This window comes from Leopardus geoffroyi, chromosome X (assembly GCF_018350155.1).
Source record: "Leopardus geoffroyi isolate Oge1 chromosome X, O.geoffroyi_Oge1_pat1.0, whole genome shotgun sequence".
NCBI classification, from domain to species: domain Eukaryota; kingdom Metazoa; phylum Chordata; class Mammalia; order Carnivora; family Felidae; genus Leopardus; species Leopardus geoffroyi.
This window is the reverse complement of record NC_059343.1, coordinates 89266774-89280500: the sequence shown is the minus strand read 5'-3', so window position 1 is coordinate 89280500 and position 13727 is coordinate 89266774. Positions and strand designations below refer to the sequence as shown.

General features: G+C 46.0%; 1 protein-coding gene across 4 annotated transcripts in view; it reads left to right on the top strand.

Annotated features, from left to right (window-relative positions):
• COL4A6 (collagen type IV alpha 6 chain) overlaps positions 1–13727 on the top strand; it is a 295848-nt gene that overhangs the window by 259609 nt on the left and 22512 nt on the right. For 3 of the 4 annotated variants that reach the window (XM_045472451.1, XM_045472448.1, XM_045472447.1), the window contains 10 exons: positions 550–690; positions 1544–1648; positions 3426–3586; positions 4088–4267; positions 4825–5008; positions 7518–7571; positions 10327–10398; positions 10673–10780; positions 12365–12586; positions 12982–13143. In XM_045472451.1, coding sequence (XP_045328407.1) covers positions 550–690; positions 1544–1648; positions 3426–3586; positions 4088–4267; positions 4825–5008; positions 7518–7571; positions 10327–10398; positions 10673–10780; positions 12365–12586; positions 12982–13143 — 1389 coding nt within the window. The remainder of the gene's footprint in view (positions 1–549; positions 691–1543; positions 1649–3425; positions 3587–4087; positions 4268–4824; positions 5009–7517; positions 7572–10326; positions 10399–10672; positions 10781–12364; positions 12587–12981; positions 13144–13727) is intronic. The other variant, XM_045472450.1, reaches the window with a different exon arrangement.

Below are 13727 nucleotides of genomic sequence, written 5' to 3'. Positions count from 1 at the left end.
ACTCAGGCACTAAATGGCCCAGGATCCTATGGATGACACCCTTGAAACAACAATTGGAGGGGCATACCTGTATATCATTCTATAGTAGTAAATAGAGAAAGGGCATGCCAGATTCTGAGAGGCCATGGTGACCCAAATATAAAGCTTCAGACATTGCTTTTAAAGGCATCAGTTTCTAAGTTCCTTGGAGATGGGCATCTGTAAGGATACCTGTGCTTTTAAAGCAGCCACTGGAGGAGGTACAGCTGATCCCACTACCAAGGTTGAAAAATCACAAAGTACAAGGCTGGAGACCAGGTTTCCCTCTCAGGTTTGCCACTAAAAAGCTTTGCGCCCTTGACCATGTTTCCTCATGACTTTGGGTCTCAACTTACTGAGGAGTTAGGCTAGATGATTCCTAATGAGCTGTCTAACTCTGATGCAAGAGAAGGGCAAATGCTTTTCCAAATTCTTCCCTTGGAGTTAGTTTCCAATGTATGCCACTGATTGCAATGCCCCTGAAGGGTAGGGTGACATGAGTAGCATTATTGTGTGGGCTTATTCTTCCAGGTGTCCCAGGTGCCCTAGGGCACCAAGGAGTTCCAGGTCTCAAGGGGGACAAAGGAAACCCAGGCCGCACCACAGTTGGGGCAGCTGGCCCCCCTGGCAGAGGCGGTTTGCCAGGCTTACCAGGCCTAGCAGGCCCACCTGGTAAGTCATTCATTTTTCTCTTTGGTGTTGAGACTCAGGTGTGACCCAGATGGCAGAACACTCATGATTTTTGAGGGAGAGAGCATTTCACAGGAGAAATAGCCAGGATACACAATGACTGGCAGAGGGGCAGTGACAAAGGCCTTGTTCTCTCTGAGTCAGAGCCTTCTTCTACAGGTTAACGACCACAGCACTCAGAGTGCTCATCAAGAAAAAAGCAAGCTAAGGCCACCTCAATAACCAAACACTATCTAATTCCTTCCAATTTCTGTACTCATTTCATTCCACCCTCCACTGTTCTCAGCCCCTTGGCCTCTGGTCTTGCAGCTCATGATGAAGCAACATTGGCTCCTTCAAGCTCCAGTGGGGTGGGCTGAGAGCCTGAGAAATGGAAAGCCAAGCCTGGATCCTCAAGATGGTTGCTAAAAGCCTCTACAAGGCTTATTTCCCCTAAGTCTCCTACCTGAGTATGGAATTCTAGATTCTAAGAGAAAGGCTAGAAAGATGCCCAGTGTGCTTGTTTGTAATCTAAACCCCATGACTTCTGCAGCTTGCACCCATTCCCTCAAACTTTCTGGGGTAGACTTTGGGCCTGTTGGCTTACTGAAGCTATCTGGGTCATTCCTGTACCCTCACTGTCTAGTCCAGTGCCTGGAACATAGTAGACCTTCTGTAAGCAGTAGTAGAATGAATAGAGTCAATAAGGGATAAGACTTGCTACAGACTTTGGGTCCCTGTGTCTGCTTCGGTTGTTTAGCCTCAAGGATGCTTAGTCCTTAGTGACTGAGCTGCTGTGCTGAGTCATGTGAGTCTAGGCTCGTGTGAGATCCTTCATGCTTCCTTTGTCCTGAAGGTCGAACATTTGAGACTGGAACACTACAGAACACAGAGCCAGGGTTCCCTGGTCTCCGAGGAGAACAAGGTCCAAAAGGAAACCCAGGCCTCAAAGGAATAAAAGGTAATTTTGTCCCCTTGGGTTTCTTTGTTCCCCACACTCCTTGCAGAAAGCTTTCCGGGGAATGAGCAAACTAATGGCCTTGGGAATGTGAACAAAAGCAATTTGGGATCTTGATCGGGGATTTGGTTTTAAGATTGTTGGAAGGGCTATGTTTAGGGCTCTGAGACTGAGGCTGGAAGTTGAGGTCACATAGAACAAAGTGGCTTGCAGGCTGCTCGTCCTATTGTGTCCACCTGCAGAAGCTGTTGCCGTTAACCCCAGTTATTAACCAGTACATGCGGCAACACTTTTCAGCTTGCAAGGCCAAGGATGGATGCCACTTATCATTAACTTCAGTCTGAAGGATAGGACTCTGAAAAGGTCAAGAGTTGGCACTCTGAAACAACCAACTGGCTCCAGAAAAATAACTGCATCTCCCTTCCCACCCCCCGATGTTGAAGGGCTGATTATGCCAGCCTTTGGCCACACTGCTCTGTCCATCTTCTTGCTGCCTTTGGGTCATTCCTCTGTTTCATACTCTTGAGATGCAGATGCTTAAAGCTCAAATAAATCAATTCATTTTAGTTGCAGCCCAGGCCTAAGTGGAGGAAGAGGTGAAACTCTGGGCTCCAGAGAGGTTTGGGGATGGCCTAGGGAGTTCAAGTTATCTGAGATCTTTCCCCTTCTCTCGCAGAGTTAACAGCTCTTCTCAGCCTCAAGCAGAGAGGTCCTAATTTACTCTTCCCCTTTCTCATTACTGAATCATAAAATGTCACTACGTAAGTATAGGAGCTAGTTGAGAAGTTTTTAAAAGCTCCATCTCTGTTGTTCAGCTGCCAGGAGGACTATTTGGAGAAAAAGGAGATGGAATTGCAAGTTTTGACTTAGGATGTTAACCTTTGCCTTTGTGTGACTCACTACAGAGCTAGTGTACTTCCGGATACCATTCTCGCTCCTGAAAAGATATAACTCTAATGCTCCCCATTCTATATTCCCATGGGACCAGAAGGTTTTCCCTAAGTCTGGAATAGTGATGGTGATTCTCAAGCTTCACTGTACATGAGAATCACCTAAGGGAGATTACTCAAAATTAGATTCTTGGTTCTGGCCTCCTGAGAGTCTGCTTTATTAGAATTGGGGTGAGGCCCAGCAAGCTGCCTTATGAACAGGCAACATAACTGACTGTGACCCATGGATCACTCTTGAGAAATGCTACAGACTGTTCTTTCCAAGTTTCAGGGATTATCAATTTTCTGAAAGTAAAAAGAGGCCCTTCAGGATGTTAGGGGACCTCAGAGTCACCTACATTGGCCTAAGTTCTCATTTTCCACACCATAAGCATGGAAGGTACAGGTGGCTGGGCTATAGTGTTAGTGATTCCTTGATACCACTTCAAAGGTGCTTTGCCAAAATCCCTGTCATACATTTATTGGACATTTGTCTCTGTGTACAGAACACAAGGGAAAAGACATTATGATGAAGAGAATTTTTGAGTGGCTTAGATTCCAGATCCAAGTGGTTAGCATAGGGCAGTGGTTCTTAACTCTGGCTGTACATTAATTAGACTCACTGATCGCTGGGTTGTCTCCCCTGAGACTAATGAAATCAAATCACTGGTACAAATGTACTTTGATAGAGAGTAGATCTGGTTCATAAACCTAGTTCATGTGAGTTTGTTCTTTGTGGACATTCTGATTCCCTCCAGGGAGTTGTTCAAGTCACAAATTACCACTGTTGTATCATCCTTTTTCTTAGAAAGATGGTCTATTTTGTTTAATGTTGTCTTTTTCTCCTCCAGGCGACTCGGGGTTTTGTGCTTGTGATGGCGGTGTCCCTAACATTGGACCACCTGGGGAGCCAGGCCTGCCTGGGTCACAAGGTCTCATTGGCCTTCCAGGCCTTAAAGGAACCAGAGGAGATCCAGGCCCTGGGGGTACACAGGGCCCATCAGGGACTCCAGTAAGTCTCACCAAACTTTGGCCCTGAGGGAGCAATAGGAGCTTTCCAGTGCCCCGTACTCCTCCCCAGTCACGTTCCTAAAACACAGGAAAGACAGATTGGAATAAAACAAAGCTTCAGGGTTTTGATCTGTAATATGAAAAAGTCAGACTAGCTGATCTCCAAAGTCCCTTTCTGCTTTGACCTACCTATGTTCCCTCCCTTCCCCCACTTCCTTAATCCCTCTTTTCCTTCCACAAAATTATTTGTATTTGCCTAACACTGCGCTGGGCCCTGAAGATGAAATCGAATTAAGACAGGGTTAACATCCTCAAAAATTTCAAAGATTTAGAAAGGATAAGAAAAGAAATGGGCAGTTGTAATCCCAGATGAGGAAATTATCAAGTGCCCTGAACAGTGCCAAAATGTACCCAAGGTTCTGCTTTAGGTCAGACCTATGCTAGGTACCAGAGTCCTATAATGTATACATCTCCTGATTGTTCCCTTTTGTCTGTTTTGCAGGGTTTATTTGGACCTCGGGGTCCTGCAGGCCGCAAAGGAGAGAAAGGGGAGCCAACTCTCAGTTCAAGATCAAGGATGCCAGGGGAGCGGGGTGATCCTGGCCCCCAGGGGCTCCCTGGTAAAACAGGAATCCCAGGGAAGGATGGAGTACCAGGTTTACCAGGTCTGCCAGGCCTCCCAGTAAGTTGATAGTTCCTGGGTGATAAGCTCTATAAATCCTCACATCTGACTTAGTGGGGGTCCTGATGGCCACTAACCATGAGACAGGGTAGAACATCTCCTCCCACTTCTGCCACTGAAACTCTGTGCTCTGTGCTTTTCTTTTCTGTAAAATGGGAATCTTTTTCTCAAAATGGGTCATTGCCTCATTTGAGAAATGCTAGTACCCATTGACCATATCACTGAAAATGCTTTAGCTTCTCAGCTTTCCCTTGCAGGTAATCCGGCTGCTTTCTGTGACCCAACCCCTGCCAGGGACTGTTACCTTGCTCCAGTTTCCTGCCCCCTCCCCACCACTGGTCTAGAATATTTTGTATTATCAGATCATCAAGAATTGACAAACTTCATTTCCATGAACTAAATGAACTAAGTCAGAGGAACTGATTGATAAACTAGAGTGACGGAGAATTTTAACAAAAAACCAAACATCGGTCACACTGGCTACCTCTTTCCTATGGTCAAACAACTCAGGATAAATCTTTAAGTTGGGATTGCATTCTTTCTTATGTGTTCTCTAGGGTGATGGTGGACAGGGCTTCCCAGGTGAGAAGGGGTTACCAGGACTTCCTGGTGAAAAGGGCCACAGTGGTCCAGCTGGTCCCCCAGGAAATGGACTGCCGGGATCTCCCGGACCTCGTGGGCTTCCTGGAGATCAAGGAATAGATGGATTACCAGGGAAGCAAGGCCTCCCTGGGCTTCCAGGTGAGTCATGGAATCAGATGGCCATGGACTTGAAAAACTGACCCCTTGTAGAGTGTAGATATGACCCAGGTACATGAAATGTGTCATAAGAAGAATTTTGGCTGGTTATAATCACTTCTTGCAATTTTTTAAGGTTTTTCATGAGGACAAAGGATCATAATTGTACATAATTGTGGTACACTTATACAGAGCAATCTAGACTAGACTTCAGTTCTACTTAGTAAAAACAAAACAAAACAAAAAAGACTTCCTAACAGCAGTCTGAAAATGTAACAGAGCTGTCTTGGGAGGTTGTGAGCTCATAATCCCTGGAAAATTTCAAGCAGATGCTGGATGGCCATTTGCTACAAGTATCATTGAAGTAATGAGCGAGAGATTGGATAGGTGTCCTCTTAAGTTATATGGTACTATCATCACCAGAGAGGAACCTTTCCTTAATTCATGAGATCTCAGATTGAGAAGAGACTCTACTTGTATCTAGTCTAATCTTTATTTCATACCTTAAACCCCTCGCATTTCTATATCTTCTTTTTCTATCAGCATTTCAGGAATTGTAGGGAGTGACAGTCCTGCTTGTAGATTGTGATGGTGCTATGTTAATAAGTCACCTTCTTGCATACAGCCAGAATAGCTCTCCATCCCAACTTCTGTTTCCATTAGCAGCACCATCCTTATTGTTATCTGAAGTTTGAAAACTTGAAATTCATTTCTTATTCTTCATTTGCAGTGCTTCTTGTATTCTTTCCCTCCTCTTCTTGCTACTAAGTTCTCATTGTCTCACACCTAAGCTTATCAAATACCTACATGCTTTTCAGAATAAATGGACAGTTGGAAGGAAGGATGAGTGGATGGATGAATGGATGGATGAGTGAGTGAATGACATTGGAAGTAAGGATGAGTGGATGGATGGATGGATGAGTGAGTGAATGACAAACAGCTTCCTAAGTGGTTTCTCATCCCCTACCTCCAGACTTTCCTCACTCAGTTCTGCTATGAACAATGCTGCCAATTCAGTATTTGTAAAGCACTGATATCATCACGTCTCGCCGCTAGTCCAAAGCTACAAGCGGTTGCCTTTTTCTGGAATGCTCTTCCTCTTTTTTTTCTGTGCAGTCAGATTTTATCTGTCTTTCAGGGTACACGCCTACTTCTCCACTAAACCTTCTCTTGACCTCCACAACATATGCCATTTCCTCTTAAATTACATGTTTTCTTCCATTAATGCTTTTAGTTTTCCCAACTGCTTTGTAAGTGTCTGGATACTAAAGAAGGCAATTCTTTTTAGCATTTCTCAATTTGCCTAGTATAGTGTAATGTTCCATAAGATACTAATATATACTCACAGAAGAAAAGGGCTTCTCAATAACCAAGGGGCTATTTCTTAGACCTATTTCTTCTCATTCTACCTTGTCACCTTGAAGAATTACCAAAAAAGAAGACAGAAACCAGGTCTTGTCATGTTTATTGACTTTAAAATCTACTTGCATGTGTTGGCATACCAAGGATGATGGTATATGTTAAAAATTGATGATTCAAGATTCTTAAAACCAAGTTGTATTTCAGTTTACAAAACCCTGTGAAGGCTGTGAGGAATTTTATCAAACTAAAGTATTGTACTTTTGGAAGTCCTAGCTTTGCCTCCATCTCTGTTCCCAGAGATATTATTCATGGTCATTCCACTACCCCTGTGCCAATTGGGTTTTTATTCTAGGCCAACCATTTCTGTAGGCAACTGGGTTTTAAACTGAGTTATATACTGAGTTACCTATATACTTACACACACTCAAATCTGGCTATTATCAACATTCTGACTGCTTGAAAACAGGCTGAGTCAACAGAAGGAGGCCCATGGGACCATTTGTATCCTAAACTTCACTAGGCCCCAGACACAGAAAGTTCTTAGGAATATAGTGATATAGTAAGCTCTAGCCTGAGAGATACCCTATGCAGAAAATGTTCTTGTTGTAGTACCAAGACTTTCCAAAAAATTACTTCCGATAAGAGCATTAGCTTTCTTTTTCTTTCCATGGCAACCACATATAACTCCTCAAACCTATCTTTTTTTTCCACAATTTTAAAAAGACATAACTTGGGAGCCCCTGACATTTGCATTATGGCCATTACTGTTGCCATGAAAACGAAGGGATGCTGTTCTTTAAATGTGTTCACTCCAACCAGTGGTGGCCCAGGCTAGAGCAGCTGCATTGGATGGGGATGTAGTCACTAGAAGCTTTTCAACCTAGTGGTGTGAGTCATTACAAACCTTGGACGAGCAGACAACTGGCTGTTTCCAAAGAGGCTCTCATCCAGATGGTCACAGTAATCAATTACCCTGGTTATTATTGAAACAGCAACTGTGTCCTTGATCCTGTGTGGGTGCCAGCTCTCTCCATTCGATCTGGATAGGGAATTTGATTAGTGGGCATACCCAGTCTGCAGACAAGACTCCCCTTGGGCCTCAAGGAACTTCTGTCCGGGTTTAATTTTCTTCTTTACTTGATTGGTCTAGGTGACTGTTGCTGCAGGGAGAGCATTGGTAAAGGAGGCTTAGACACAGAGGGAGGTGAGAGCTAGCTCAGCCTCGAGGTTCTCAAACACTGATGTTGCCAAGATGTCCCTTCCTTTTTGTTCACCTTTCTCGCAAACACTCATGATGGCCTGAGCACCATGCTAGAGCCTTTGGCTGGGGAGGGGTGCATGAAGGCTGACACTGACACTGTCACTCCTGATTTTTGGGAGGGGATACAGGAGTAAATGGGCATGCAGTCTCTGAGAGGGACTGATTTCCTTCACCATGCTTGTTGATGGCTTTGCTGATGTCTGCCTTGAGCACCTTCATTTTATGAACTTAGCTGGGGTTGTAACTTGCCTTGAGAGGTAGCTGGAAGATGAACACATGTCTGATGTTTATTCGCTGGACCCAGAGTAAACTGAAATGATAGAATCTTGATAAGCAGAGGTGCTTTTTATTTTGACGATGAATTTGGGCATTTATGGAGGAAATCCTGACTAATTAGATTGTGTGTTATAGAACAGAACATGGATAAAGCTGATTTATGCTTTGTTGAAGAGAAGGCTCTGAATTCACAGATGTGAAGTAGAAGACAGAGATGTAATGTGAAAGAGCCAGATACCAGGATGACTTGAAGGTCTTACCTTCTCAGCATTTTGACCCTCCACTTGCATACACAAGGGTGCTGTGGTGTACAGGCCTGGTCTGAGGCAAAAGGGAAACATGCCCTTGATTTCCATCTTCCCTTTTGTCATTATTTGTCCTGTCCTGGAACCTTTCCGATGCCTGACCTTGGCCCCATGCTCTAAACGTTTGTTTTTAATCTGGCTGTCACAGGCAAAGAGAATTTATGAAACTTATCTGATGATTGAGTGAGGATGGATGGTTCATGTTTGGACCCAGCGCAGAGATATTTGTGTTTTACTGTTTGTTGTAAGCTTGAAAGCGATGGAACTGCAGTGTTTGATACATTGGAGTCAATGGGCTATTGAAATATTTGGGGCAGGAGAATCTTCTGCGGGATCCCTCTCATGATACCATCTAGGGAGGCAGTTCTTCAGCCTAGTCCAAGGGACTGAGGCCCAAGCTGAACACAGGACTGGCAGTCCTCTCCCAGTGAGGCATCTCATCATAAGGTGCTTGCCCATAGGTTATAGTTCCACAGTAGGGAAATAGCCCTGAGAAATAGTGCCATCATTTCAATGTCTGGCAGGATGGAGATGGGTGTGACCACTAATGGGGCAAGATCAGGCCTATGGCTATCTCCACCTGTAGAAGTGTGGCTATGGGAACCTGAGGTCTACAAGGCGGAAAGTTGCTACCCAGGCTACAAAGTAGCATCACTAACCTGACTAAGGTAGAAACCAGGGGCTGGTCTTGGAGGAGCTCTTCTGAATGCTCCTCCTTAAATAAGATAATAAAAAACTACTGTTTGCTGAGCAACCGCCAAGGTGCCAGACACTGTGCAGAATGCTGTTAGCATTATTTCATATAATCCTCACAAGTGCCACATGAGAAAAGTAGCTCCCGTTTTATACATGAGGCTCAGAGAGGTTAAGTATCTTGTCCAAACAGCTGGTTAATAGCAGAACTAGTATACAAGCTCAGGTCTGTCTGGCTCGGTGTCTATAGTGTATTGGTTAAGAGCCCCCACCTCTTAACCAATACACTATATTCAATTCCCCATGTTTCTTTGTGAATAGAGCAAGTGCAGAAGGAATGCCATCTAGTTGAGTAAGCAGTCTAAATCATAGATTGTAAACATATCTTTAAGAAAGGCAATTTGTGATTTATTTTAGGTACAGGCAAAAACTATAGCAGTTTACTAGAACTGTTGGCTCTGTGGCTTAAAGCAGGCCTTGGGGGATGTTTTAATGAATAGGCAAGACTGATTTTAATTAGCATAGCAATTATTTGTAAATGGCACTTGAGGGAGCCTACACAAAATTTGTTCATCGGTATTTTATTAAACCTCCCCTCTGTGATCTTGTGTAGACTCTTTTTATTTGAATTATGAATGAGCAAGGAAGAATTTGCTAGGGGAAGGCTATGCATGCCAACTTCAAAGTCTTGAACACTGAAATTGACTACTGCATCTCCCTGAGTACCAGAGTTGACATTTTCAAAGGAGGAGCTGAGGGAATGGTCATTGTTTGTCTGCCATGGCCAAGAGACTGGCCTTCAGTGTTTGTCTGATACAGAAATACAGCTACCTCTCACCCACAGTAATCATCAATAGGTTTCTGTAGATCCCAAGTGCTGTGGGTCAAAAGAACCTGATGGTTTAGGAAAAGAACCCAATAGTTTGTTTTCATTCCAAGAAAAGGGCAGACATGTGAACTTGAGGGGTCTTGACTTCAAACCCTCCAGTCTAGTCACATGGCCATAATAGATCCTCAGGCCTATCCCCAAGCACCCATCCTAGGGAGAGGCTTCATATGAGGGTAGGGTGAGGAGGTCATTGCCATTTGCTGCTGCTCCTACATAGGCTACCTCTAGGAAATCTTGTTAGGTAACATCTACTGCATAGGTAGATGCATAGATAGATGCCTGCCCACTGGACATTGATGGTTTAGGAGGTGACATTCTGGCACTTGGACACTAGGAGTACTCTTACCTATAAGCAGTTGCACTAGGGGGTAACTCCCGAGAGCTTCTGATGCCACAATTTTTTTGCATGGGCTCCAAGCTGCTGGGTGGGAAGAGCTTGGTTGGCTCATCCAACAGAACTGGAGAAAAGGAGCATGCTAGGAGAGCCCACCCAACTTAGTGGGCTCACAAGATGCTTACATGTTACCATTTACAGGGGTCACCTTGCCGTGTATAATTCCTGGATCATACGGTCCATCAGGCTTACCAGGAGCTCCCGGATTCCCAGGTATGGAATGAGGCCAAAGAAAGCCATTGAACACACTTGTAAAGGCCGTGGGCTGAAGGAAGCAGGGCATAGCTTGGTAGCATTTGGGGATCCACATTCTTCCTGAGAGGGCAGCCTTGAGGATTGAGGCAATAGAATGGCTCCTGGAGAGGTCTGTGTGGGGAGGTAAGAGTAAGAGGCCCTCCAAGAGACTAGGATTCTTGAGTGGACATTACAAATGAAACCAGCCGCACTGACTTTCCTTTCCCCTCTTGATTCATGTTTGGGTTTGCAGGTCCTAAGGGGGCCCGTGGCCTCCCTGGGATTGCAGGCCAGCCTGGATTGCGTGGAAATAAAGGAAAGGCTGGAAGTCCAGGATTAGTTCACCTTCCTGAACTGCCAGGTAAGGAAAGAAGCTTTTCCTTGCCTGCTTCTCCTTTTGTGTGAGTGTGAGTTTGTATTGTGGTAGCCATCCCCTGATTATAGGAAGTTAGGTTCACACTCTGGTGTGGGTGGGATGGACTTTTTTTTAAATTTTTTATTTATTTTTGAGAGAGAGAGTACAAGTAGGGGAGGGGGGAGGGGTTTTTTTAAATGTTGTATTTATTTTTGAGAGAGAGGGAGAGTACAAGTAGGGGAAGGGCAGAGAGAGAGGGAAATGCAGAATCTGAAGCAGGCTCCAGGCTCTGAACTGTTAGCACAGAGCCTGACGTGAGGCTTGAACTCATGAACGGCAAGATCATGACCTGAGCCTAAGCCAGAGGCTTGACTGAGCCACCCAGGCGTCCCTGAGTGGGATGGCTTTGACTTCATACTCAGGCAAGGCAGAGCTTCAAGATAGAGAGTGACAGTATATCAGAGCAATAAGGGCCATCAGCTGGAACAACCTCTTCATATTCAGATGAGGAAATTGAGGCTCAAATGGAAAGTGACTTGCTTGAGGTCACAAAACCACTAGTGACAGAACTAGTACTCTACCAGGTTATCTGACTGCCAAGTACCTCTGGCAATTTCTTGGATCAACTCCCTCTAGCTCAGAGAAAGAGATCCAGATGAGTCAGAGAGAAGTGGTTCATATCTATCCCTTTGCTCACACCCTCTTGCAACCTTGTTCTATGCTGCACCAGTGGTTCTCAAACTGTGTTCCCTGCAGCACCAGCATCATCTGGGAATTTGTTAACAAGGCAGATTTGGAGACCCTTGGCAGAGTTACTAATCAGAAGCTCTAGGGGGGCGGTGCCCAGCAATCTGGATTTTACCAAGCACCTTCTCCTCCAGGTGGTTCTGACCCACACTCAATTTGAGAACAACCCTGCTCTACAGCACAAGGCTCATCTTGGGCCACACAATCTATGGTTTCTTGGTGCTTCAATTTCCTCCACCCCCGAGGAAGAAGGAGGCAAGACAGCAGGGGTTAGATGACTTCAGAAGAATTGGGCCTTTAACAGGAAGTCCTGGATGTAATCTATGCTCTTTGGCCAGTGGATCAGCCCCAAGAGTGGGTTGCTGAGCTCAGCTGAAGGCCTGGCCTCACTGAGCTAGAACCTTCTCCGGTTCACATGGCACAGTCCTTGCTTCTGGCAAGTCCTCCCAGGACCAGGGCGCTCCTGACTTTCAAGAGAAGTGACACACATTATTAATATGTTAGTTAGCTTTTTAAAAAAATGTTTATTATTTCTGAGAGAGAAAGAGAGAGAGAGAGAGAGAGAGAGAACTCCAGCAAGGAAGGGGCAGAGAGAGAGGGAGACACAGAATGCAAAGCAGGCTCCAGGCTCTGAGCTGTCAGCACAGAGCCCGACATGGGGCTCAAACCCACAAACCATGAGATCATGACCTGAGCCAAAGTCAGATGTTTAACTGACTGAGCTACCCAGGTGCCCCTAGTTAGCTTTTATAATAGATAAAGAAAATCTGTGTCAGAGATCTCTACCCAGACCTGTTACTTCTAAACCTCCATGGTCTTTTATTTTTGCCTCTTTACATTTAGGATTTCCTGGACCTCGTGGGGAGAAGGGCTTGCCTGGGTTTCCTGGGCTCCCTGGAAAAGATGGCTTGCCTGGGAAAATTGGCAGTCCAGGTTTACCAGGTTCCAAGGGAGCCTCTGGTGACATCTATGGTGCTGAAAATGGTGCTCCGGGGGAGCAAGGCCTACAGGGATTGCCAGGGGACCAAGGATTTCCTGGAGACCCTGGCCTTCCAGGACCCAAGGGTGACTCTTTTTGACTCACATATTTAACAATCTACAGAAAGTCTTCCCGTGGCGGGTACGCTTGCATGAATATACGCATGAGCCTGGGCTGGTGAATTAACTGGCAGGTTAAAAATAAAAAGTCATTTTGTTCTGTCTCTCCCTGTTGGGAACTTTTTCTTAAATCACCTGAGTCTATTCTCCTTTCTTAGTAAATCCAGAAGTGACCACAAGGAATAGTTAGATTTCTCGTAAAGCCTGTGATTTTGCTGCTGGGAACAGCAGCAAGGCTGGCGCCGAGAAGACAATGGCATTTGGGGTGTACCCCGGGCCAGGCTTCTGCACTGCAAGTTGGTGTGGTGACCAGTCCCTGCTATTGATCCAGACTGTGACCATCTGCTCCTTGCTTTCATTAGGTCTGCCTGGGAAGTCAGGCTTGCTGGGCCCCAAAGGTGAACGGGGCAGGCCTGGAACACCAGGCCACGTGGGACAGCCAGGGTCCCCAGGGCCTGATGGCCGATTCGGCATCAAGGGCAAACCCGGGCTCCCAGGAGCACCAGGCTTTCCAGGCCCTTCAGGTAGGTCCTTTGGAGGAGGGGCCCCAGCTTGACAGACTTAAGCTGGGCCCTGGGCCCTGGTGCCCTGAGAGCCATAGCAGCCCTGAGACCTGCACAGGGTTTAGAAGGACATTTGACATTTCCGACCCCTCATGTTTCCAATCTCAAGTGACCCTTGCAGTGCTGAGCAGAATGGATTTCTGTAGTTTGGCTTCCAAAATGTTACCACAGATCACTCCCCGCCCCTCCCCCATGGCCTCATTCCCCCTCAACTATGTGCTTCAGCCTCCCCCTGCCTTTCCCAGTTAGAGAAGCTGCCCTGGTTGTGGAGGTGGGTCTAGCCATGTCCACCACTTTGGCTGGGACCGAGGGGAGCCTGCTTGGTCTTGAGGGGAGAAGCTCGAGAGGAGGATGACTATACGGTGGCCTGCCTCTCTGATGAGCCTGCCTCTGAGGGCCTGTGGCCAAAGTGGCCTTCACTGGGCCTGGGGGCTGACACCCCCTGCTTCTGGCCTAGTGTTTGAAGCTTGTCTTTTTCTTGCACCGCCCTCCTCTCCCCTGCCTCAGTGACTATGGCACCCCCCACTTACTGCAGGCCACATGAC